We start from the raw sequence: 25592 nt of genomic DNA on the forward strand, positions 1-25592 counted from the left end.
CGCCCCGCTGGAGCCAGCCTTGGAGGCCAGCCGTGTTTGGAGCCCTGGCCCTTCTGAACCCCCCACCAGCTATCTGTGCCTCCTCCGCTCTCCACACCGTATGCCTCTCACTCCACAGGCCCCCTTCTCCTTCCTTCCCCAGCAGGGCCCATCATCTGATTCTCATCAAACATGCAGAACTGATGTTGCACAAGCCCCCCCCCAGTGGGGATTAACATAATACCCCTGATTTCTCCTTCCTGTCTTGCTCGCTGCGCATCCCCCTGGCTGCGGCCTGCCTTTGTTTCAGGAGCGATACACTGTATCTGGAAATGTTACTGCAATTAAATATGCACAAGAAGGGGGGAAGGGAGGGGGAAAATGAGGACAATGAAGGATGTGAAACATCAGATGCAGCAGCTGCTTGTTGCTATAGAAACCCCAGCTCCCCACCACCAGCATGGCAGCGCCCCTCCCCAGCTTAAAATTCCTTAGGGCCAAGTGCACCGTTGTCAGCGCCGTTCTGGCGACAACAGGGTCCTAGCTGTCCAGGCTGGAGCACCTGTGGGTTGCTAGGGTTGATTTTAGGGTCTTTCCTGTTTTTCCTTATCCCACTGCCACCACCACCTCCAATCCTGATACTTCTGATTGGCAGCAACGCCCTCCAGTAGTTCTGCATTCCAGTCCCAGTTACATAATAAATTACGGGAGAGCTTCCGCATTTGACTTTGGGATGTCACAACATGGAGACAAAACGGCACATGCAGAGTCTGGTGGGGGAGCCAGGCTTTCTCTGTGCTTCCCGTGGGTCTTCTGACTGCTGGCAGCAGGGCCTGGCTCCCTCCTGCTCCCTTTTCATCTTTTACCCACAGCACTGAGCCGGAGTCTACAAGGTGTGGTCTGCGTGTTGGAGGGGGCGGGGCAGGGGGCCACAAGCTCCGGGCAGGCTGCCAGCTGGCCAAGTGCTCATCTAGGGAGATCCCAACAGGATGCCACTCAGCAGGGATCCGTGTGAAGTCCTGGACCTGGGCCCACATGGCCAGGTGTCCAAGGATGGAGAGAAGGAAAGTGGCGTAGCCGCAGCTTGCAAACACACGACCAGAGCCTTTAGTTGCGGGCAGAGTATGAAGCAGTAGTATAATGGGTCTGCCTCCCCACCCCCACTCAGTCTCCCCTAAAAAGTTAATGCCGCTTAGGCTGGAAGTTGGTAGCCCTGCTCTATTCCACCCTGGTCAGATAAGCTGACAGTTGGATCCCCACCACTTGGCAAAGTGCCTGCCACATAGCAGGTCTAGTCCTGTACAAAGATACATGGAAAGGAGATGGGAGAGAGGGAGGGAGACAAGGAGGGGAGGGTGGAGAGTGGGAGGGAGGGAGGGAAAATTCAGAAATTTGTAGATAAACCAAAGTTTATTAAGCGAGAGATCAGTCAGATTGATGAAGTTATTTAAAACCATACTAAATAACGATTAAAAAATAAAATCCAAAGACTGCTTAGCCTGATGAAAAGTCAAAGGGCATGATAGTTGCCTTCCAGTTTGCGAGGGAGTGTGTCAGTAACACAGGTTGAGACTGGTTCTGTAAGGGTCCAACAAGTAGAAACCAGGACCCATGGAGCTCAGTGGTGAGCAAGGGAGAGCTTTCTCAAAGTCAGAGCTATCAATTTTGGAATGGGCCACTAAATAAGGTAGTGAGTTCCCCGGCCCTGGAGGTATTCAAATGAAGGCCAGAGAAGCTTTGTTAAAGATGTGGTCAAGCACATTCAGCTTTTCAACCCTGCAATTCTACAGCTTTCATTGTTGGAAAGTATCCTTTGGTGAGGTCCCTGTTTGCTGGTGCTGAGATCTTGGGCTTGTGCTTGGAGGGGTGAGACACCACAGAATATTCCTAATAGGAGAATGAGCCAGTATCAGGGCTCTTGTCAGCGGTTGAGAGGGCTCACTCAGCACCCAGGTGGGAGGAAGCAGACCTCAAAATAATAGGATTTGAAGGACATGGGGCTACCCAAAATGTTTCCTTATGAAAGCCTGACAGTCCAATGTTAGCAGGTCCTTTGTATGAGGTCAGCATTACCCTCTCCCCTGAAGCTTTCTTGTAAGTCATTATTCACTGTCCTGATTCTGATGCCCCCTCTGGTGAAAATGGCAGCCTGAGGTCTGCTATGCCTTCCTGGGGAAGCAGCTGTGCCCCTAGAGAGCAGGCAGAGGGACCCTAGGTTAGCTTCTCGATCTCAGTCTAGCTGGGTCTTGGGTGGGAAACCATGAGCTTAGAGAGTCCCAAAGCCAGATGCAAGCCCCTCCCCAACCCTCAAGTCCACAATCTCCCCCTTTTAAAATCAGCCCTGACTAGCTCAAGTTCAGGGTTTGCCTTAGGACCTTGGACAAGAAAATCCATTCTACCTCGGAGTGTAGTCTTGTCTCGTAATCAGCTAAATGGGTGAAACTACTCTGTCCTTTCTGCTTCGCGCTGTCACGGCAGTGAGACCATGGAGGGCACAGTGCTGGCACCTTTGCCTTGAACAAAATGGTATCAAAAACTGTATGATGAATTAGTATCGTAAATCTGTGTCTCCACGCCCCCGCTCCTAGTATAGCTTATCCTCAATAATTGTTTCTTGGGTGAATAAATGATGAAAACTGAGAGAAAGGGATTTAGGCTTGTGTTTAGGCTCAGTGCAAAGGGAGAGCTGGGAGCCAGAAGGCCTGAGTTCTGATCCACTTACTGGCTGTGTGATTTTAAAATGGAGATGACACCTCAAACAATTGTAAGAACAAGCAAGCAATGAACATTAAAGCTTTGCAAACCCTTGCAAAGAGATGGGAAAGATGAGGACTGATATTCACTAAGAGAGCACACACTGTGTGCCAGACACTTTTTTTAATAATAATAATACTCTAATAATAATAATACTCTCTGAAGGATTATTTGCACCCTGTTGCACAGATAAGGCTCAGAGAGGTTAAGTAACTTTCCCAAGGTCACACAGCTAATAAGTAAAAGAGTCAGATTGGAACCCAGATCTTAGTCTGACTCCAAAGCCCAACATCTTCCTGTAAAAAGCTGAAGTATCTACATTTAAAGGAACAATCACTGTAATTTCTATTGATTTGCACATAGAAAATCCTCATTGGTTAGAGATGCTCTCCTGCCTTCAGCACTACATCAGCTTCACCCCCTTGTTTTCCCCATCACCTCCCCTCCCCTGGGCAGCAGTCCTGGCCTAGGAGAAGGCCACCTGCAGGCCCAAGTTGCTTCTGGTAGTGTGCCCAGCCAGAGGAGTAATCGACTGTGTCCTGATTATGTCTCCAGAAAACAGGTTTTTTATTACTTACCACGGCGGGCTGTACATCTCTGACGTGCAGAAGGAGGACGCCCTCTCCACCTACCGCTGCATCACCAAGCACAAGTATAGCGGGGAGACCCGGCAGAGCAACGGGGCCCGCCTCTCCGTGACAGGTAGGCGAGAAGGCTGGGGAGGAAGGGCACCAGCCCACCCCCGGGACTGGGTGGGCATGTCGGCACCACTGATCAGGGAGTCTGCTGTGTGTTCAGGGGATTCAGAGAAGGAGATTAAAGAACACAGGTGCAGAAACCACTGGGGGAGACCTTGTCCAGTTTGGTTTTGGGTATCCTTCACATAAGGACCCTACAGTTAAATTCTTTTCAGGAGTCTATACCTGAGGAAGCTTAACTCTCCTGAAGAATTGTTATTTTACCGTTTATCAAATAATGAGGGATATGGGATCTATCCTGTCGTTCCTTTTTTGCCTTTGCTGCCAGGAAGTTCATAGATACAATCTGCTATGCAAACATAGTAATGATTCGATGGGATTGGATTGGATTAGGGAGATTTTGTATTTCCTTGTGTCCCTAAGAATTTTTTAGGATTCTATTCTATCTATTTTTGAATACATGTATGTCTTACCTCACAACATTTGAAAGTAGGCAAACAAAAGGTTAAAAAAAATAAATCTCTAAATTAAATAAGGATTTTTATTCTGGAGTGATTATAGCTCCTTATGGAAGGATGAAAGCTAATATTTACTGAATCCCTCTGTGTGCCAGAAATTTCACTTATGTGCTGTATCTTAGGCAGTGTACTAGCCTGGTGAGGTGTGCACTGCTCTCCTTATTTCTACAGGTGAGAAAACCAGAACTTAGGGAAGCCAAGCAACTTGCCCCACTGTTTAACCAGTGGGGGGCACAGCCAGAATTCACACTGAGCCCCCCGACCCCAGCATCCTCCAGCTGCACACCCTCACGGAAGTGGCTAATCAAACACCACACACGTGCCCCAGTCACAGAAGAAAGAAGGGCACTTGGCGCTCTTCAAGGAAGGCTTTCCGGAATAGCACTTTTCAAACTGCGGACAGTGATCCGCAGACATCATGACCTATGCAACGCACGCTGGTATTTCCTACCACGTGCGTCGCGATGCACTCTGATATTTTCTATTCTATTCTATCCCACTTCAATTTATCTAAATGCTGGACGCAACTCACCAAATGGATTTCATAACTTCCTAACAGTTTGTGACCTGCAACTTGAAAATCTCTGCTCTTGTGGAGGTGGGATCAGAGTGGCTTTTGGAAGGGAGATGAACTGATAGAACACCTGGGTTTGGGGACTAGCCCCCACCAAATCGTGCAATGTCTCTGGATCTCTGAAAAAGGAGCTAGATTAGGTGACAGCTCAGATTCTGTCTACCTCTGACATTCTGTGGTTTGGCGAGGACTACCCTGACCAGCAGGTGACTCTATCCAGGACCCCCTCTTATTTGCCTGGTGCATTTGGGGGCAAGAGCGGAAAAGCGGAAGCCAGGAGAGCGAGGATCGGGCTCTCTGATTCCCCCTTGTGTCTCCAGAGCCTGGCCCTGTGCCTGGCACATAGTAGGTGCTAGGTAAATATTTGTGGAATTAATCAGTGCCAAGGGAAACTGCACTGTCACGTGGGGAGGAGATGGGGCTGTGCTGTGTGGCCCCATCTTTGTGGCTAGACCTTGCCATCTGCAGCCCAATTCCCAAACGTGTCAGTGGTTACCTTCCAGATTATACGGACTTGTTTGTGTAGTGTTTTGCATCTAATTTGCATGCCTTTCATACGCTGTGGGAAAGGCACAGAAATCCTCCCTCCTGCAGGCCTGCTCCTTTCCCCTGCACAAATATTTAGCCCCTTCATCCTACTAATCTTACTTCCACTCTTGTCCCTCAAAAAAGGCACCCTTTAAACTGGAGGATATGCCAACCCTTCTCCTTCTGCTCTCATTGCCCACCAGCTGGGGATGGCGGGTGGGGATGCAGAGAATGGGAGATGCTACCAGAGACTAGGAGATGAAGCCCAAATAGAGAAACGGAGAAGCAAAGACAGGGAGGCAGCCAGACAACAAAAGGGGAGAGGCATGGGCACAGAGAGAAAAAAACATAGGGCAGAGAAAAGCAGAAACCTAACAGAGAGACAAGGATAGACAAGATGACTGCGACAGGGTGGAAGACGTTAGGAGCGGAGGGGAAGGGGCCCCAGGAGTGACGCGGGCCCTGATGTGATGTGATGTGACAAGGCAATCTACAAGCAGCTTGTCTCGGCAAAAATGCAACTGATACCCAAGTGAGGCAGTGCAGAAGGAGATTCGTGTCAGGAGGGCTCAGGCCTCCGCCCAGAGCCTCACATTTCAGATCCATTCCCAGAGTTGAGGGCAGGGGTCAGTCCCAAGGCAGCTTTCAACTGAGATGTTTCACTCCTTAGTGGCCAGAACCCTGTGAGCTCCTGGGGCTGGTGGTCGGGAAGGGTGTCATCCCTCCCTGGCCAGAAGCTCCGGGCCAACCCCTGGAATCAGGGATGGGAGATGCAGCTGTGTGTCCTGGCAGAGCTGGGTCCTGCCAAGGCACCTGGTGGCTGAAGGTGTCTGAGCCCGGCACACCCCAAGGGATGGCTGCCCCTCCTCCTCACCAGGTACAAAGGCAAGAGGAAGGGGCAGAATGATCCCCTCCGCAGTGCCTTATCGATGGTCACTGGATGAGGGCAGCAACCACACCTGTGGTTTTCTCAGTTCTCACCAGGTGTTTGATTAAGTAATAGGGAGGGACGGGGGAAGGAGAAAGTGAGACGTATTGGAAAAAGGACTCAGGAATCAGACCAAGGTTTCAGTCTTAGCTTCAGCACTCACTAGCTGTACAACCTGGCATCAAATCAATAATGTCTCCAAACCTCAGCTTCCCCATCTGTAAAATGGGAGTGACATGTTCTCCTTGGGGTTGTTGTGAGAATTAAATAGGGTGCCGCGCGTAGAAAGCTTAGCCTGGGGCCGAACATACAGGAAGGGCTCAGCAGAGAGTAGCTGCTCTGTTTGTTGTGGTCGTTGTTATTGTTGTTCTATTGTCTCTGGATTATTATTCCTACTACATCTCGGGGGGGGGGGGGGGGGGGGGCGGGGGCGGGGACGGGGAAGGACTTTTCATTTTTCTGTTAATTCTCTGAAGAGGAGGCAGTCGTGAGGAAAGACCGAGCCCCCTAAAAATACAACCTAATAACCCTTCGTCACATCGAGGTGCTTTTTGGAGTTGACCAAGTGCTGTCATGGGCGTTAGCTCTGTGGAAGAGGCACCATCATTTGCATTTATAAAGGAGGGCACCAGGGACCAGAGAGGCTGAGAGACTGGACCAGGGTTCCCCAGCTCACGGGGTGCCGAGCCAGGTGCAGAAGTCATATTCCAGGGCAGAACTGTTCAGCCAGCTGAGAGAGGTCCCAGCAGCCCCCGACCCCGACCCCGGGGCACACTGACCCCCTACCCCCCGCCAGCCCAGCCCCAGCCTACCCCCAGAGATTTCTCAGGACCAGGCCATCTGTCTCCCAGCCCTGCACTGGCCCTGGCAGCCCCCGATCCCCCCAGGCTGCCACCATACACGCCACAGCATTTTACTTCTGCTCCAGAGTAATGAAAGAGGTTTCTTTCCCTCAGAATTTAATTTCACGCCTGAGACTCGGCGATTAATTCCATCCCCACCCCCAGCCCCTTCCTCCACCGCCCCATGGGCCCCTCTGCTTGTAAATTCTGCGGTGCGCCACGGAATTTGTGTATTTTGCATCAATTAAGTGTCACATTGAGTAATTCTTCCCTGGCACCGGGTTTGTTTAGCCCAACCATTCCCACAGGATGGGGAAGAGGCCGCAGAAGCTGGCAGGGAGGGAGGGCGGGCGGGGGCAGAATAGTAATCGCCGGGCATGTCTGCGTGGTGGGTTAGTGTCACTCGAGCTCTTTGACACACATTTTGCTCTGTTGCCCACAACAGCCTTAGGAGATCTGGAAGCCGTGGTATCACCTCCACGTGCAGACGAGGAAACTCAGTCTCTGGGAGATCATAAGACTCACCCAAGGTCACACGGCTTATCAGTGACCCAGGCTGACTGGTGCCTGGGTCTCCTGATTCCCAGTCTCAGGCTCCCTGTGAGAAGCCATGGACAATAGGGAAGGAGCAGAGAATCTTCTGGAAAGTTCTTTCCCGGGGAGGAGCATTCCTAGCTCAGCCTGTCTCCAAAGGGGGCGGGGGGGGGGCGGGTGAGCTGAGGACAGAGGAAGTTTCCCATTTCGTCAAGAAGGGGCCGAGAGGGGCATCAGCGCTCTCACGGTTCACTCTGGAGCAGAATCCGGGGTTAGACCCCATTTACTGAACAAGGGTGGCAGAGACCTGGTTTCGGATCTTGGCTCTGCAGTGTGATCTCAGCAGGTCACTGCACCTCTCTGGTCTCCAGGCCCTCATCTGTGTGAGCCTTCCGAGTCCCTAAGCCAGCTCTACTATTCCATGAGCCTGTAAAGTTCTGCCATGTGGAAAAGGCAGACCACCGGCCCGCCCCATGCCCACGTGCCCCCGTTCACCCTCCCTCAGACGTTTATGGTTCAGTAGCCCTGCTCTGTGCCAGGCACGTGGAGATGCCGTAGGGGATCAGCGCTGCCTCGAGGAGCTCTCGGCCTTCCAGGGGAGCCAGATACATGGCCTGGTGCTAAGTGCTGTTGGCAAGGGCCTGGAGGGGAGTGGCGACAGTGGTCGCCCCTGGGAGGGAAGCGGGGTGGCTGGGTGCAGGGGTGAGGGGGACTCCCTTTGCACTGTATGCTCTCCTCTACTTTCTGAAGTTTTGTCATGTGCATATTTGCACTTTTCATTCTTTTTCTTTAAAAGAAAAGGCTGCTTGAAAATAAAATGAAAGCAAAGGAAAACTATGGGAATCCAGTGGAAGTGGCCTGAGGGAGGCGTCCAGAGGAGGTGACGTTGAAGCTGGTTTTGAAAGATTAGTAGGAGCTGGCCAAGCAGAGTGGGCTGGCGGACAGCATGCCCTGAGTGGGGAACTAGTGAGATCAGAAAGGGGTCGGGGCGGGGGAGGCAGGCCAGGCCAGGGACCTGGTTGACGTGAGATCACAGATCCCAGAAGGCCTAATTCAGGATAAGAAGTGTGGATTGTAATATGTAGGTAGAGGGAGCCTATGGGAGTTTTACATCAGGGGAAGGTCCCCGGTGGGCAGAAAACCCAGAGAGGCCTTTTAGGGTGAGAACTAGACTGAGGTAGCAGCCAGCACGCCGCTCACATAACACGGGCATCACACACAGAATCCCACCAGTGAGGGCCTAGGCCTCCTGCAATGTAGGGCGCAGGCCCACAGTCGCTGCTTCCTCTAGGTTTGGGAATGCAAAAAACAGAAGCATCGTTGGGGTAGCCAGTGTGCTTTGTGGAAGGCTTAACTTCCGAACCCTTCTGGGCACTTTCTGGTGGAAAGGCACTGCCCCCTCTGAGCCTGCCCAGATTGCAGGTGGGAAGAGACGGGGGGGACAGGGAGGCCCATCCTTGACGGGCCCAGACTGACCCTGACCAGAATTACAAACCCAAGATGTCATGATCCTTACGTCACAGGGACTGTTTGTATGAAAGTCCCTCCCTCCCTGTGTCTCTTGTTGTTTCCCTTTTTCCCTCTGTCTGTCTGTCTGTCTGTCATTCTAGCCTAGTCTGCCCACCATATCCTCTCCTCCCCCAGCCCCTGCTCCCAGCCGTGCTTCTCAGGGCCTCCGTCTGGCCCGAGTAGGAGCATTTGGGCCAGAGTCTGGGGCACAAGGAGACACAGTGAGCCTCCCACACTGGGTATCATTCACTCCGGGCACCGGTGGGCAGCAAGTTCTGGGGGCCTGCCTTCCTGCTCCCACCCAGGGCTGGCCAGGACCTCTCGTGTTCTCTGCCTTCCAGACCCGGCCGAGTCGATCCCCACCATCCTGGACGGCTTCCACTCCCAGGAAGTGTGGGCCGGCCTCAACATGGAGCTGCCCTGCACCGCCTCCGGCTACCCCATCCCTGCCATCCGCTGGCTCAAGGATGGCCGACCCCTTCCAGCTGATAGCCGCTGGACCAAGCACATCACGGGGCTGACCATCAGTGACCTGCGGACCGAGGACAGCGGCACCTACATTTGTGAGGTCACCAACACCTTCGGCTCAGCAGAGGCCACAGGCACCCTCACAGTCATCGGTGAGCGGGGAAGCCCCTCTTCCAGCTTCAGTAACCTTTGAGAGCACCGTGTGTGGTGGGGAGGGGCATGGGGGCAGCCGCCCCTGCCTCTGGCCGGCCCCAGGGGATGATCCCCTGGTTGGGGAAGGCAGGTTGGTGTCCTGGGGAAAGCACTGGGTTTGAAATCAGAAGACCTGCCTTTTGGTTCTGATATCACCAGATCGTAACTGACTTGGGGAAAATCATATAACCCTGGGCATCACCTCTGTGCCCTTTTCTGTCAAAGGGGATAAAAACCCTGGCCCTCCGACCTCCCAGAGGTCACGAGGGTCAAAAGCGACAGTGACGGTGATGTGATAAGCTCACAGGGCTTCTCAGCTTCTTGGGAGGAGGCAGAGTCTATAATAAGGAAACAATGCTGACGTGAATCCATCAGAGGACATATGAACCCACCAGAGGCGACATTCAGAATATTTAGTGATAATTAATAGAAGTACCGATTGATCAGCGCAGACGCTGGAGGCAAACACCCAAGGCAGCCTTTCCAGGACCTGCCAGTTGGGCATTAACTCTGGTCCTTCCTGTTGCTCCCCATCCCAGAGCCCCAGGGTCCAGGGAGCACGTGTGGAGAGCAGGAGGTCTTCGCAGACCCCTGCTGCTGCTGAGCTGCCGGAAGGGCAGAGAGGTCGAGGCAGAGGGGCTGAAGCTAGGGAAAGAGCCCTGGAGGGGGACTCATGAGACCCAGGGGCATCCTTTGCCCCCCAGCCCTCCATCCCTCCCTTGAGTTCCCTGCTCTCGGGGCTGCAGGGAAGGTGTTGGCAGCAGCGGGACTGACATTTAGAGATCTGGAGACCCAGGATTGTGGGATCTCACCCCTGTGGGGCAGCAGTAGCCTGAGTCCTTGAACTTTGCACCCGAGGGCATTGTGAGGGATTTGGCCTGGGCGGCAGAAAGAGGCCATCCAGAGGTGATCCCATCCCCCCCCTGCAGAAAGGGGCGCTCTGCCGTTAAGATTGACCAAAGATGCTCTCCGCCCAGCTCACCACCTATCTCATGAGCACAGAGCTGCAGGTCTGCGGACCCTCAGGTGGACCAGAGAACCACACAGAGCCCACCCCCTCCTGGCCTTCTGCTGTCCTGTCGCCCTCAGCCCAGATATGGGCCCAGTGTCCTCCCCACAGTCAAGGGGGTCTTGGCAGTTGGAGCACATTTATCTGCAGTGTGGGGAAGAGACCCCCCCTCTGCGAATCCACTGTGAAGCTGGAAGAGCAGGAACAGCCCCAAGAAATGCTCTGGGAGCAACAGTTCATAATACAAATGCTTAGGTTACGACGCTGAAGGCTTGGGGGGAAGGGGCGGTCCTCTTATATAGACAAACCCTGGACCGCAGAGGAGGCAGGTAGAAGGACCAGGATTAGTACCCTCTTGACCTAAGCACTGTCCAAAATTGTCTGGTCTAGAATTACCTTCAACCCCTCCTGCTATACACACACATACACACACTCAAACTCACATTCATACACACACACTGTCTCAGGGAACAGGTCAGGAGGGCCACGTACCCCCAAATCCTTGGAAAAGTAGCAAACTTAACTCTGAGTAATTTGGTGTTCAGAGCTCCTGCCTCAGGACAGACAGGCAGGCAGGTACTTACACACACACACACACACACACACACACACACACACACACACACACAGGCAGATGTGTTGAAAGTTCACATGCCCACCTCCCCATACACACGTGCACACATATATGGTGCCCATATACACTCACAGATACACACATTCCTCCACGTAACACACTGTCATCCTAGAGCACGCTCACAGACACACAGTAAGTAACTGCCTACGGCTGTGTGCATGCACCGCCTGCCCCTGCCCCCGAGTGGAAGGGTACACCTCATTCTCCTCTGAGACAGCTCCCCACCCTCTCCCACACTGGGCTTGGCTGGACAACCAGGTTCAAAGGGCAGTGACTTGGCTTTTCTCTGTCTTCCATCCTTGTGATAGCTCCTCTCTGCCAAGTTCATGGAGAGGAAAGCAATGCTTTCCATACTCCACATCATTCTGCCCCCAAGCCTCCCACGCATCCTAGCCCGTGCAGGGGCAGTGAGGAGAGAGCGGCTGGCTGGCTGGCAGGGCCCTGGCCCTGAGAGCCCTGGCTGGTGACTGGGACAAGCAGGATGCCACCTGCGTCATGTTGCACTGACATTTCCTGGACAGCAGGCAGAGGCTCTGGCAGTGAGTAGGGAGAGCACAGTGTGAGCAGACTCGTGTGTGCTTTGACTGTGCCCCCCCAGACGGGCCTGCCGTGCCCCCACCTCCTGCAAGCTCCCTCGCTGGGGTTCCAAGGCTCCTGTACAGAACCCCAAGCCCATGGAGATGAAGGGAGAGAGGCCAGCTTGGGGGTGGTAACCAGCCAGCCAGCCAGTGAAGCGATCAACATGACTCAGACAGCAGTAGTGATATAAAGATGAGGGACACCGCCCTGCTTTCAAGTGGCTCAGAGTCCAGAGGGAGAGATAGAAACACAAAGAGGTGATTAGAAGACCATGACCTTAGTCTTGTGTTAGTTACACACAGGGAGCCCCAGAAGAGAGATCTTTAACCCAGCCTGGGAGGGGAGTGCTGTCCAGGAAGGCTTCCTGGAAGAGATGACACCTGAGTTCAATGTGAAGGATGAGTAGGAAGTAGGTAGAGGGGGCAAAGGGTGCTCTAGGTGAGACTCTGCGTGTGCAGGAAGCACAGGCAGGCTGCTGGTCTAGACACTGCATTGCTGAGAAGGGTGCCAGGTCCCCAAGGGCCTTGATGGCCTTGAATGCCACACTGAGTTTTTGGGTGCCGTGGAAGTTCTGAACAGGGCGGTGGCTGGCTGCAGCATGGAGAACCGATGGCAGGACACAGGGAAAAAGGGGGCAGGGAGAAGAGAGTACTGCATGGGTCCAGGCCAGGAGCTGCAGGCCTGCAGCAGGACAGGGGTGGTGAGGATAAAGGGCAGGGGATTAACTGATGCATATAAAGGAAGTCAGAAGGTAGCAAGTGGTTATCTGTATAAGTACAGGAGACAGGTGGCTCGGCCGTGGGTGCCTCCCTGGTTTCTAGGGTGGGTGACAGCGAGGACAGTGAACCAGACGAGGTCCCATCGTCCTCCTGAGCCAAAGGGAGCTTCCCAGCCCCGCCCAGCCAAAGGGCCCACGTCAGGAAAGCACAGGCCATCAGAATACCAGACGTAAAGACATCTCCTGGCCTGACCCTGCCATTTAACAGATGAGTAAACTGAGCCCTAGAGAAAGGAATTCGCTCGTCCTGGTCCCCCCTGCTACAAGGAGTCTTGGAGACAGAATCAGGGCCTCCTGACTCCTGGGGACTTTTGTGACCACAGCCCACTCCTGGCCACACTGCACTCACAGTGAGTCCTTTTTCTTTCCTTTTCCTCCCTGTTTTCCCTCGCCTCTGCCCTGCCTGGTCCGGCACAGACCCTCTTCATGTGACCCTGACACCAAAGAAGCTGAAGACCGGCATTGGCAGCACGGTCATCCTCTCCTGCGCCCTCACGGGCTCCCCGGAGTTCACCATTCGCTGGTACCGCAACACTGAGCTGCTGCTGCCCAACGAGGCCATCTCCATCCGCGGGCTCAGCAACGAGACCCTGCTCATCACCTCGGCCCAGAAGAGCCACTCCGGGGCCTACCAGTGCTTCGCCACCCGCAAAGCCCAGACCGCCCAGGACTTCGCCATCATTGTGCTCGAGGGTGAGCTGGGGCCGCCGGAGCAGACGGGCGGGTTCAGGGCTCCTACAGCCCGGCCAGAGGCAGGAGGCATTCGTTCAGCACTCACAGCACTCCAGGCAGATGCACTGTCTTATTTAATCCTCCCAAGGGCCCTGTGTGCAGATAACTTTTTTTTTTTTATAATAACCATTTGACAGCTGAGGAAACCGAGGCTTCGGTCACTTGCCCAAGGTCACACGGCCCTGCTAAGGAAGAGGGCTGGGGTGTGAACTCAGGGCTCTTAACCGCCATACTCTGTTGACTCTGCCCTTCAAAATTACTAGAACTTCACTATTAGAAGGGCCTTCAGTAGGGTCTCAAAGACTCTCGGTCTCCCAGAGGCTCTGGAAGGGTGCTGGGAACCTCTGGATTTTTGAGTCCTCTCCCTGCCTGAGGTCTCTTCACAGCAGGCCCTTTTTCTTACCATGGACCTGGCTTTCCACCTGCTTCTCTCTCCTTTTAAAGCTACTACGCCCCCAAGGTTCCGCACCCAGCACCTCTGTGTATGGTTTTTCGGGTCATTCACTACACAAGGTGCTCAACTAAGAGGGTGAGGATTGAAATGCAGCTTGCACTCCACTTACCAAGCCATGCACGCACGCTGGGCTGTGACCACGCAGAGGAGGCACCTTTTTCTTATTTGCACAAAGATGCAGCGGGGGGTAGCAGAGGCCCTATCCTTACCAACAAATTCAGTGGTTCCCCAGCTCCTTTATTGCTCCCATAATCCTGTTCCTTCCAAGGATTTTTCACTGTGATAACAAAAACACCAAACCTAGGCAAACCCCACGGGTATCTGTCTCACTGTTACAGCCCAGGGGTCCTCATTCCTTGGCAAGTGGGGCATGAGAGCCGGGCATCCATCGAAACTAAGCCCTCATCCTTCACCCGGTGCCCAGCAAACTGCCTCCCTCAGCCCCTACCTCCTCTTGTCCTGCCCCATCCCTGGTCTCTCTTCCCAATGAGGAAACACATCAGCTGGGCACAGCCTAGTGTGAAAGGGGTGCCTTTCGTCTCAGGGGACCTCCTGTCTGAACTGCTCCCCACCCAGGAGCAGACTACTCCCCCCCAGTGCATTTTCTCTCTGAGGGTACCCCTGTGCCGTTGGTGGATCTCACAGGGCAGCTGGTGCCCACCAGTTCAGAGCTGGGATGTGGAGAAGGAGGCTGGTGAGAGGGGCAATGAGCTGGAAGGGAGGGGCAGCCAGAGAGGGAGGGCTGGGGAGAGAGGCAGAGGAGAGGCCAGAGGCAGTGGCCACGCCAGGCAGTACCAGGCTCCACCAGGCACCAGGCTCTCCCTCAGAAATGGGGCCAGGGGCTGGCAGCCTGAGTTAACGTCAGCATTTTGGTGTGACATGTGGGTGGGATGTGGAGTGCCATGTTACATTTGCCTCGCTTTTTTTTTGTATGTTTGTTTTGGTGTTTGACTTTTTCAAGGATTTAGCGCCTATTTTAATCCTTTACAGCAATCCTGTGTGGAAGGATGGCCAGGGTTAATGATTACATCCCCCATGATCCATGGAGGAAGTGGGGCCCCGGGGGTTACTTATGCTGTCCGAGGTTATTCCATTAACCAAGACTTAAGCCCCAAAACAGACCCCACCACCACCACTGGCCCCGGGCAGCTCACATGTTAAGACTCAAGCTTCAGGCTTTTGCTAACAGAGTTACAGCACCAGCACCCCTCCCACTCGAATCAGAGCTGGAATTGGACCGTTCAGGTCCTGGTTCCACACATAGCTAACCTCTGAGCCTCTATGGCTTTATTTAAAAAGGGAGGAGAAAGAGGCAGAAAAGGAAAAGTTGAGAGGAGCTAACATTTATTAAGCACTTGCAAAGTGCTGTGTAAGCATCTTTAATGCATTAATTCATTTACTCCTCACATCATCAGTACCAGGAGGATATAATCATTATCCCCATTATCTCCACCCTCCAGAGAGAGGAGATGGAAAGACTCAGAGAGGTTAAGTAACTTGCCCAAAGACACAGAACTAACAGGTAGTTGAGGGAGGATTCAAATCCAGGAGTCTTCATTCACGTGCACTAAACAGGGTTTTGCGGATGGTACATGAATCTTGGAAGTACGCGGAAGGGCTTTACCATTGTTACGTCCTCTGCGTTGCCTCCTCCCCATGACGAGGTGGGGTGGCCTGGTGGGATGGTCTCTCTGTGACTCGGTGAGCCTTAAGGGGGCTCCTCGCTCCCTGCAGACGGCACGCCCCGCATCGTCTCGTCCTTCAGCGAGAAGGTGGTCAACCCCGGGGAGCAGTTCTCACTGATGTGCGCAGCCAAGGGCGCCCCGCCCCCTACCGTCACCTGGGCCCTGGACGACGAGCCCATCATGCGGGACGGAAGCCACCGCACCAGCCAGTACACCATGTCCGACGGCACCACCATCAGCCACATGAATGTCACGGGGCCCCAGATCCGCGACGGGGGCGTGTACCGGTGCACGGCGCGGAACTCGGTGGGCAGTGCTGAATATCAGGCGCGAATAAACGTAAGAGGTGCCTGTCTACATTTAAATATCAGAATAGGCTTTTGAGTTCCTTTGCCATCTCTGTGCTTACCATTCTTCTTGTGGTGATTAGTACTTATTCTTAATCGTCATTTTGATTTTAGTAGAGGTCTCTCTCCTCTCTCTCCCCGTTTCCCTGCCCTCCACAAGTCCCATCATCCATTCGTGTGTGTGTGTGTGTGTGTGTGTGTGTGTGTGTGTGTGTCTGGTACCGTTCTCCCCCTTTGCATTCCCATTCCCCATACCCCTTCACCCCTCCCACAATCCTGCCCCCCACCCCATCCCTCCCCATCAATCTCTCTGGCCCCAGGTACACTAAGTGCTCCACTGGCGCCTACAGTCCCACCAGGGCCTTGCAAGGCCAGGGACAAGGAAGGGGAAGTGGGGCCAGGCTTGCCCTTTGATAGGGGTGTCCACCGAAGCTGTATCCCGCTCCCACAATACTCCAGGAGGTGTAAGCAGCCAGGAGCCAGGGCACCAGCATCTCTCAGTCCACCCTCCCCTGGCTACCCTCCAAGACCCCAGCCATCAAGAATAGGGGACTCAGGCTGGGTGAGGGTGCCCCAAGGCAAGCACCTTCAAGAGAGGGGGAAGGAGTCCTCAAGGCGACCATCCCCGTGCCTCAGGTCTCCAGGTTGCTGTGGTGAGAGCAGAGGATCCTCTGAAGCTCTTTGCAGCCCTGTGGTGTCAGATTGGTCCTCATCTGACCCAACCAGTGAGCCCTGACACGAGAGCAGAAGAGGCACAGGGGAGTGGGGGAGAAGGGGCGCTGGACTAGGGGCACTGGTGGCTGTCATAGGCACGGGGAAGGGGAGTGGGGGGTTCATGCTAAATTCACCTGTGCCAGGTGTCCGACCCCCCATGAGAAATGTGGCCTCCCTTTGGCCACCCTCCCACCCTCTCTGAACTGGAAGGGGACAGAGCTGCAGGGTCGTGGGAGATGCCCTGGTCCTGCCCCTCACCTACTGGTGGGGGAGCTGGAAGCCCAGAGTTTCATGTACCCATTCCAGCACTAACCCTGCATGGTAGCCTCTGAGCCCCCTTTGCAATTCCCACGTGGCCATCCGCCTACCTGACCCAGGTGATGACACTCCCTCCCCTCCGCCAGTGTGATCAGAGCCCCTCTTTATAGCCCCTTCTCAGGGGCCCACAAAACACATTTACCTGTTGAAAGAAACTCATCCATTGAAGACCTTCCTATCGTCCTTTAAATAGTTAATGTATGTGCGATCCTTTTTGGTACAAGACCATTATGAGCAAATCAAATGAAAATAACAAAATCTTTACTTTTCCACTTTCACCCCCGAATCTTAACCTCCTCATAAATGAGGACTCGCCCTCCCAAATCCCAGTAACTTCTTGGTGAGGCTTTAGTTCGCTCATCTAGCCTCTCCCGTTAGGGGAACGGAGTCTCGCCCTGGGCATGAATGAATGCAAACATGTCTGTTTGCAACTAATTGAAGATAGTAACAGTAGTCCGGGAGAGACCACGGGGGCCCCCAGTTCCAACCTCTGCCTTTAGTCTTGTTTTTGTTTTTGTGGGTTTTTTTTTTTTTGGTACGCGGGCCTCTCACTGCCGTGGCCTCTCGCATTGCGGAGCACAGGCTCCAGACGCGCAGGCTCAGCGGCCATGGCTCACAGGCCCAGCCGCTCCGCGACATGTGGGATCCTCCCGGACCGGGGCACGAACCCGTGTCCCCTGCATTGGCAGGCGGACTCTCAACCACTGCGCCACCAGGGGAGCTCTCTGCCTTTAGTCTTATAAAAAAGGCCTCCCTCTCCCCCTGCCAAATTTCCATCCCCTAAGAGTTTCCGAGTCCAAGCAACTGAGAAGAGCATCGCGGGGCAGCGCCCGGCCGTCCCTGGCTAACCGCGCCATCGCCCCTCCCCTCCCCCTCCCTCCCAACTCCTGCCCAGGCCCCCCCAGCATCCGGGCGATGAGGAACATCACAGCTGTCGCCGGGCGGGACACCCTTATCAACTGCAGGGTCATCGGCTACCCCTACTACTCCATCAAGTGGTATAAGGATGCCCTCCTGCTGCCCGACAACCACCGCCAGGTGGTGTTCGAGAACGGGACCCTCAAACTGACTGATGTGCAGAAGGGCATGGACGAAGGGGAGTACCTGTGCAGCGTCCTCATCCAGCCGCAGCTCTCCATCAGCCAGAGCGTCCACGTGGCCGTCAAAGGTAGGCCTCCCCCAACTTCCAGCCTGAACCGGAGCCCTCCTGGTCACCCAGGATTGTGGGCCACTCTTCAGCCAGCCACTCAGGCAGCGGCAGGCAATCCTGAGGGAGTGGAAAGCCACGGAAGAGAGGGCTCCGGCCTGGAGTTTGGACAAAAGGGGGCAGGGTGGAAGATTGCTGGGGGCTGGGAGGGGGGAGATTGTAGGGGGTACATAAGAAGGCCACGGGTACCTCAACATTCCAGTTCCTTCTGTGGGCTGCACAACACGGCAGCACTGGCCCAGGGGCATGAGGGGTCAGTGGTACCTGGGCAAGAGGCCCAGGTCAGAGGGGACAGGCTATATTGTTCCCCTGATGTTAGCATGGAACCACCCAGAACTCAGCAGGGCCCCTGAGAGACCAACGGGTAGGAGAGGGGCAGGAGTCGCAGAGCGGAAGCAGCAAGAAGCTGGGTGGAGGGTGCATGTGCTGGGTGCCCTGACTCCCTTCCAGGGCTCAGACTGGCCGGCCGAGGCTGCTTCTATGGGATGGGCAAGGACCTTCCACCTGCTGACGCAGCTGGAGGCCTGGAGAGCACCGCCTGGTGCCTAAAATTCTCCTCCCTCCCAGGCCCGCCACACTTACCTGGGTGAGGTCTGTGTTTTGTGTGGGGGCACCTAACACAGTGCCTGGTTCATGGCGGCCGTTCAGTAAATGTCTGTGGATTAAACAAATGAATGCATATAAATGAGCAAATAAATGAATTCGTGACTAGACGACAGCTGTCCCCTGGGTTTAGGGGCTGTGCGGGGGTGTGAAGCTCCCTCCCAAACACATTCTTTGGAACTGACAGGCCTGGAGGTTGTCTGGACGGTGGGTGAGGGCAGGGCGGCCTGGTCACCTAGGAGGCAGGATGGAGAGGTGGCGCCTGCCAGGCCTGGCTAAGGAGAGGTCAGTAAAATCCAGGCAGCTGGGGTGGAAAGTCACTGGGTCAGTGGTGGCCGTGCTGGGTAAGGGGCTTATGTCCCTTTCTCAAGAGCCAGGGCAGGCTTACGCATATCCGCAAGGGACCACATGAACCCGGAGAGGGGGCCAGCCTGTGCCCTAGGGCCCATGGGAAGGAAGAGAAAGCAGGGGGGTCTGGGCCTGCAAAGGGGCCCTGGCACAGGGGGAAGGCCCCAGCGGGCCCCAGACTCCTGAAGCAAGATGGAGTGGAGGCCTTGTGGACAGGAAGAGGGGAGTCTGGGGGAAGGAAAGGTTTGGGGAGACAGATGCTGCCTCCGTTTTGGGCCCCTTCACGCGTGTGGTGAAGATGGGACCTCCCGGGGCAGATGTCAGGAGAACAGCCGGAGAAACGGAAGGTAGCAGCAAACGTGCAATCAGTGCTTCGCCCTCTGCTCCTGTCACCAGGGCTCCCCCTCATCGGCACACTGGGGCCGTGTCCCATGCGCCCTTGTGCGTCCACCACCTGTCACAGTGCCAGACAGTGTTTGTTTCTTGAGCTGAAACTGAGACATTAGTCTGGGTTGGAGTGACTTTCTGGGAAGCCTGGCTCTGAGCCTGAGAACTGGGGGACGGGCTGTCTCTGTGGCCCATCTCCAGCCTGGGGAGGAGAGAGGAGACCCTAACAGCATCTGCCTCGCTGGCCCCCCCCCGCCACGGCTGCACCCCAGCCAGGCTGAGGGGCATCTTGGCCCCCCCTTTCAGGCTAAAACCTTTGCCCAGCCCAGGGGCCTTGTGCTGGCGGGAACCTCACAGCCCCCAGGCCCCATCCCCAGCCTGCCTTCCGTTCCCAGCATCTCGGGGCGACCTGCCTATATCCATTTCTGTCACAAGCTGTGGACCGAGAGTTTACAGTGTAAACATCACATATTAAAACATCCAACCTTTGCTCTACTCCCTTCACCCGCCTGCACCATCGAGCATTTGGCCGGGTTTGTTGGCTTAAAAAAATAAATAAATACCAAGGCTCCAGCGAGCCTCCGAGTACGCGGAACATCCTGAAAGCTGCTTCTGCTCATCAATTATTCAACCCCATTCAGGGAGCGATCAGTCCTAATGAATTGAATCGGATGCATTCCGTCTCAGCGACTCGCTGGGCCTGTTGTGATTGTGCTGAGCGACCATGTCTCCCAGCCCTGGGAGAGGGAAAGGGGCATGTGCGCGCGCGTGTGTGTGCGTGCATGTGTGTGTGTGTGTGTGTGTGTGTGTGTGTGTGTGATCACAGAGGGCAGAGCCCCTGCACTGGGCACATGTGGCTCCCGGCACACAGCACAAGCTTGGAGTTCAAAAGCAGGGGCATATGTGTGTGTGTAGTACACAGGCGTGTGTGCACACACGGCCCCTTGCCTACCCACAGGGTCTGCAAATCCAGCCCCAGAAGGGCTATAGTCACTTGTTTTCTCTCCAGACCGAGAAGCAGCATTTGTATGAGGGCTCTGGGACCCTGTGCCCCTGCCTGTCCGAAAGCTTAAACCCATCATCCCCGCTCTCCCCCAGTCTCCCTCTCCCCACTTCATTAGAATGCGCTTTTGCAGAAGAACCCATCAGAGCTGATTATGAACATGCTGCTTGATTAGCTGTTGTGCTGTTCTAAGAGCTACTCAAGGAGGAGGGTGGAGGAGGTGCCCCTGGGCGTGGAAAGGGGCCCCGACTCTGGGGGAGAGAGGGACAGGGCCCAAGGGCAGCACTCTCCACCCCACTCCTGCTGCCTGGCTGGGACGTGCGTCCCACCCAGAGGATGAGAGCAGAGAGCTGGAGTGTAGGAAAGGGCGAGTGGGGGCAGGACAGGGCACTAGAAGGCTGAGATTTGTTGGAAGTCCTACCCCCCATCTCTCTGTGAGGCCAAGAGCCCGCAGGCAGGGCAGGGCATAAACCCAGGCTGCTCCATGAGCTGGAAAAACCACTGTTGACTCCATTCCTTCTGGGACTGCTTGTCTTCTGATGAATTTTTCAAACACTGAGCTGAGGAGAGCAGAACACACCAGACACACATGCACATGCATGCTCACACATGTGCAGAGACCTGTGTACATGAGTACACACGCATGGACGCACTGTACGCATTGTATGCACATGCGTGCAACAAATAGACACGTTAGCCTGTCCACACTTGCACACATGCAGTTGCACATACACAAATGTTCCCTCTGTCTGTATCCTCCTGTGAAGCCACATTCCTGAGCCACAAGAGGTGGCTGCAGGTGCTACCATAGAAAATGTCACCTAAGTGAGCCTGTTGTGACCCAGCAAGGCAGGAGGGCCAAGGGGAGAGAGGGTGAGGATGCTTCGAGGGCTGCCTGGGCTTGGGTGCCTGTGACACTGACTGGCAGGGGAGAGCCAGGCTGTGGGGAAGGCAAGTGCTTGTCTCTGGGCACCCAGAGAGATCCCTGGCGGGATGCCAAGAGGAGGACCCAGAGATCCAACCTAGATTTGGTGTCTTTAGGGCCCTCTGTAGCTGAAAAATAATGTAGCATAAAAGCATCTCTGGGCACGCGGGCCGAATGTTTAATTAACTAAGAAGGCAGGGCTGCAAGTGGGGCTTCTTGGCTTTGGCTCAGTGAGGGAACATCTCCACCCGCGCATCTGAGCCTCCGGAGCCAAAACAAGGGCATGAGGTGCTTTCTGCCCATGCTCAGTAAGGCCAGGACCCAGAGGTAGTGCCAACACACACAGACACACACGCACTCATGCACACACCCCCACTCCCTAGTGCCTGTACTCCTCATCCACACTCTTTCCTCCCTTGCTGCTCAACAAGTCCCTGCCGTGTGCTTGGAGCCTTCAGGGAGGCCCCCTTCCACCCTAGAGAATGTGTTGGGGGTTTCTATGATCAGGGGGCTTAAGAGAGAGCCAACCCCCTGGCCAAAGGCCTGCCATTGGCACAGGTGGAGTTTTGGAAGGAACACACCAGAATCCAGAGGAAGGGGGCACAGCAGGTTCCGCAGGGGCAGATTGCCAAATGTACTGGGGGGAGGGAGTGCCAAGGATGCTGCTGCCAACGGCCCTTTTCCTCGGCAGAGGGAGCCAGGAGCACAGGAGCAAGCATCCTCCTTACTGGACAGGCAGCGATCACGGTGATGGCGGTGTCCACGATGGAGAGGAGGTGGACGAAGCCGTATCTATTTATTCATTCAGTGCCGTTAACTACGCACCCGCTATATTCCAGGCGCTATTCTGTGAACACAGCTGTGCTCAAGACAGACAAAACTTCCTGCCCTTGGGGAGCTTACATTCTATTAGGGAAATGGTTAATAACGTGAAATCCATAAAAGATGCCTCATGTCAAATAGGGAGTGGGAATCAGAGTGCCAAGGGGCAGGAAGAGTGGTTTGCAATTTTTTTTTTTTTTTTTTTTGCGGTATGCGGGCCTCTCACCGTTGTGGCCTCTCCCGTTGCGGAACACAGGCTCCGGACGCGCAGGCTCAGCGGCCACGGCTCACGGGCCCAGCTGCTCCCCGGCATGTGGGATCTTCCCGGACCGGGGCACGAACCCGCATCCCCTCCATCGGCAGACGGACTCTCAACCACTGCGCCACCTGGGAAGCCCTGCAATTTTAAATAGGGTGGTCAGGGAAGGCCTTCCTGAGAAGAGGGGGTTGCATTAAAAAAACTGAAGTGAGTTATTAATATTCCTATAATATTAGACTTGTTACAACTGAAAAATCAGCATCAGGCTTTAGAGATTACTTTATCCAACTCCTCCGTTTTGCAGTTGAGAAAACTGAGGCTCGGGGGCAGAGACAGGGTGGTGGTGACGAGGCAGCTTGCCCACGTCACTCTTGGATTACAGTGTCTTTCGCCATCTCCGTGCTGCACAAGCAGAGAAGCTCCAGCTTCACACAGCGCCCACTCTCTACTAAATGGTGCAATAAATAAAAAGGTTCGGTCCCAAAGAGAGATCATGAGAGACACCATAAAGTGTTTATGGGCTGGGCTGGCGGTCAGCATGCCGTCCTCTGTGCAACACCCCCAAACAAGTGGCCGAAACAGCTTTATGGTGGCCAGGGACCACAGGGACTGCCACGACCGCTGTGTCTTCTCAGCCACGCCAGCCTCTGACCTCTCGCCATCACAGCAACTTGGTCTGACCCTGCTTCCCTCACAGCTGACTGAGTTGCCCTCTCACCAAAGATGACTGTGGCCAGAGCAGGGCTTCCAGAGATAAATCCCTTGGTTATGCAGCATCCGTGCCCCTTACATTCAGGCCATGTGCTGGGGAAATGCTAGGAGTCATGGGCAGGAGGGGAGTCCTTGTGGACTATCAACCCTGAAGAGGTCCCTTGTCATCACCGCCATGGAGGTGATCCAAGCCTCAGCTTCTTCTTTCACAGAAGTGGAAATGGACACACACACACTCAGCGAGCCCGTATCCACCTCTGAGTGCAGGGGAGACACCAGAGACTCACAGTTCAGAAAGCAGTCCCATGTCCACATCACGGGGCACCCCACCCTGCTTCTCAGAGCCTCCCATCACAGCCTCCTGCTGGTGGTATTCAGCAAGCCCGTGAAGGAGCCGGGATCCCTAGGCTTTCTTCTCCCTCCAGGCGGTCCTCATGTGCTGGAGTTATAGGGTTATCGGAATGCCAGCCTGGGGCCGAGGAATTCTGTGAGCAGCTCTGGCCTCTACCACTCCCACCAAGGAGTTTCTAAGGGGACACTTATCCCCCCACAGAACCACACCTGCCCCATCAACCTGCAGCAGGGCAGAGTGGGGCGGGAAGTAAAGAGCCTTACTCCTTGGACCCCTGGGGGTGATCTGGCCATCTACTTCCAGCAGGGCAGCAGTGCACTAGAGACCTCTGGCTGGCCTGGGTGAATGCCTAACCGCGCCCCCCACCCACCCAGGATGGAGGTTGGCCGCTCTCTCCTTCCCTGGCCACTCGAATTGCCATTAGTGTTATTCCTAAAGACCGGAAGGGAATGACAGCCCCTGGTTGGCCTCTGCCTCTTGTCTCAGCCTTTTCCCACACTCTCACTCCATATATTTTGTAAAGCGTGTGCATCCTTTAAGCCTCCGTCCAAATGCCACGTCCTCTATGCCACTGCGCTCACCTGACCAGATGACACCTCTTCTCGTCTCTGAGTTCAGTATCTGTGTATTCACGTGGTGCTTGTCCAATAACCACTGAGGGAAATGTCTTAACTTCCCGAGCCAATGCTATGCTTCCGGAGGTTCTATGCATATTTTAAGCATGCTTCCACTTTCCCCAGCCCACACGGAGCATAATGCCTTCACAGAGCAGGCATTTCATAAATATTAGATGAATTAGTTAATTAATGAATTAACCTGCCTTAGTAACTTATTCCATTATCTAAATCCTTTCTTACTGAGAGAGACAATCTTTGCCTTGCCTGAGCTAAATCTCCCTGCCTAGTTCCAGTCTCCACTTGCTCTGTCCTCAACGGAAATGGAGCTCTTGGCCATCCATCCCTGGGGCAAGGCCCTCTCCTCTCTAGGCAGAGCCCCTCAGCTCCTTGCTTGACCCACACATTCCCCTCTGCGGGCCCTCATGACTGCCACGACTCTCCCCATGTCCCTAGGGCTCTTAAAGGAGCCAGCTCTGGTACTAGCCAGGGCCTGAACCTCAGGAAGAACCAAGGGAGAAGCTCCCAGCTCCAAAATCCTGTAGCATAAATACAGCATCTTGAGGAAGAGGGTAGAGCTCCCCCTTTTTCTGGATGAACCCCCATCCTGTGCTCTCCCCACCCCTTGCCCACCTCATAGGGAAACTTCTAAGCTCAACCCAGGAAATGATATCCAGACATATATTTATTCATTTACTCACCTGACAAGCATTTATTGGGCTCCTACAATTTGCCAGGTAAATAAGTCCTAGTTACTGCCCTGCAGGAACTCCCCGACACCCAGGGAAGGTGGTAATGCAAACAGATACCCCACCGGCATGTGATGAGTGCCATGATCAAGGTGTGAACCAGGTGTTGTAGGGCTGTGCAGGAGGAGGGCAGGCTTCACAGAGGAGGTGGTACTGGAGCGGGGTCTGAAAGGACGGAGAGGAGTTTCCCATGAGGCCTGCTGGGCTCTAGATTTGGGTCTTTGTGGGAAGGAAGACTGGACCAGAATTGGTTCTGCTAAACCTAAGGAGACAAACTGGCTTGCAGATCTGGGTCTCTGCAACAATTCCATCAAAAAGTCCAAAGAGGGCTTCCCTGGTGGCACAGTGGTTGAGAGTCCGCCTGCCGATGCAGAGGACACGGCTTCGTGCCCCGGTCCGGGAAGATCCCACATGCCGCGGAGCGGCTGGGCCCGTGAGCCATGGCCTCTGGGCCTGCGCGTCCGGGGACTGTGCTCCACAATGGGAGAGGCCACAACAGTGAGAGGCCCGCGTGCCGCAAAAAAAAAAAAAAAAAGTCCAAGGAGGCCAGAGGACTCAATCTGACCAAAGTACCCCAAAAAGGGCGGTGGGAAGATCTGCAGAGCCCAACGAGGAGTCCCCGGGAAATCTCAGCAATGAGCATTGGGCCGTTACTAGAGTCAGGGCTCCAGAGAAATCTCTCTGGAGATATCCAAGGCCCCACAAACCACTCAGAATACTGGGGGCAAGGCCCCAGCCCAGGGAGTAGCAGCAGGCAGAGTTTGGGGGTGGGGAGATCCGGACAATGACCAGAGCCTCAGAAAACCTGGCTGGACTGTGGACCTGGACTTGGGCCCAT

At 54.7% G+C, this 25592-nt stretch overlaps 1 protein-coding gene across 1 annotated transcript in view; it reads left to right on the plus strand.

Annotated features, from left to right (window-relative positions):
* DSCAML1 (DS cell adhesion molecule like 1) overlaps positions 1–25592 on the plus strand; it is a 323305-nt gene that overhangs the window by 218822 nt on the left and 78891 nt on the right. Inside the window, exons 2-6 of the mRNA XM_033862020.2 lie at positions 3289–3435; positions 9206–9484; positions 12942–13217; positions 15445–15741; positions 17670–17942. Of these exons, the coding sequence (XP_033717911.2) occupies positions 3289–3435; positions 9206–9484; positions 12942–13217; positions 15445–15741; positions 17670–17942 (1272 nt within the window). The remainder of the gene's footprint in view (positions 1–3288; positions 3436–9205; positions 9485–12941; positions 13218–15444; positions 15742–17669; positions 17943–25592) is intronic.

This window comes from Tursiops truncatus, chromosome 8, assembly GCF_011762595.2.
Source record: "Tursiops truncatus isolate mTurTru1 chromosome 8, mTurTru1.mat.Y, whole genome shotgun sequence".
Taxonomy (NCBI): domain Eukaryota; kingdom Metazoa; phylum Chordata; class Mammalia; order Artiodactyla; family Delphinidae; genus Tursiops; species Tursiops truncatus.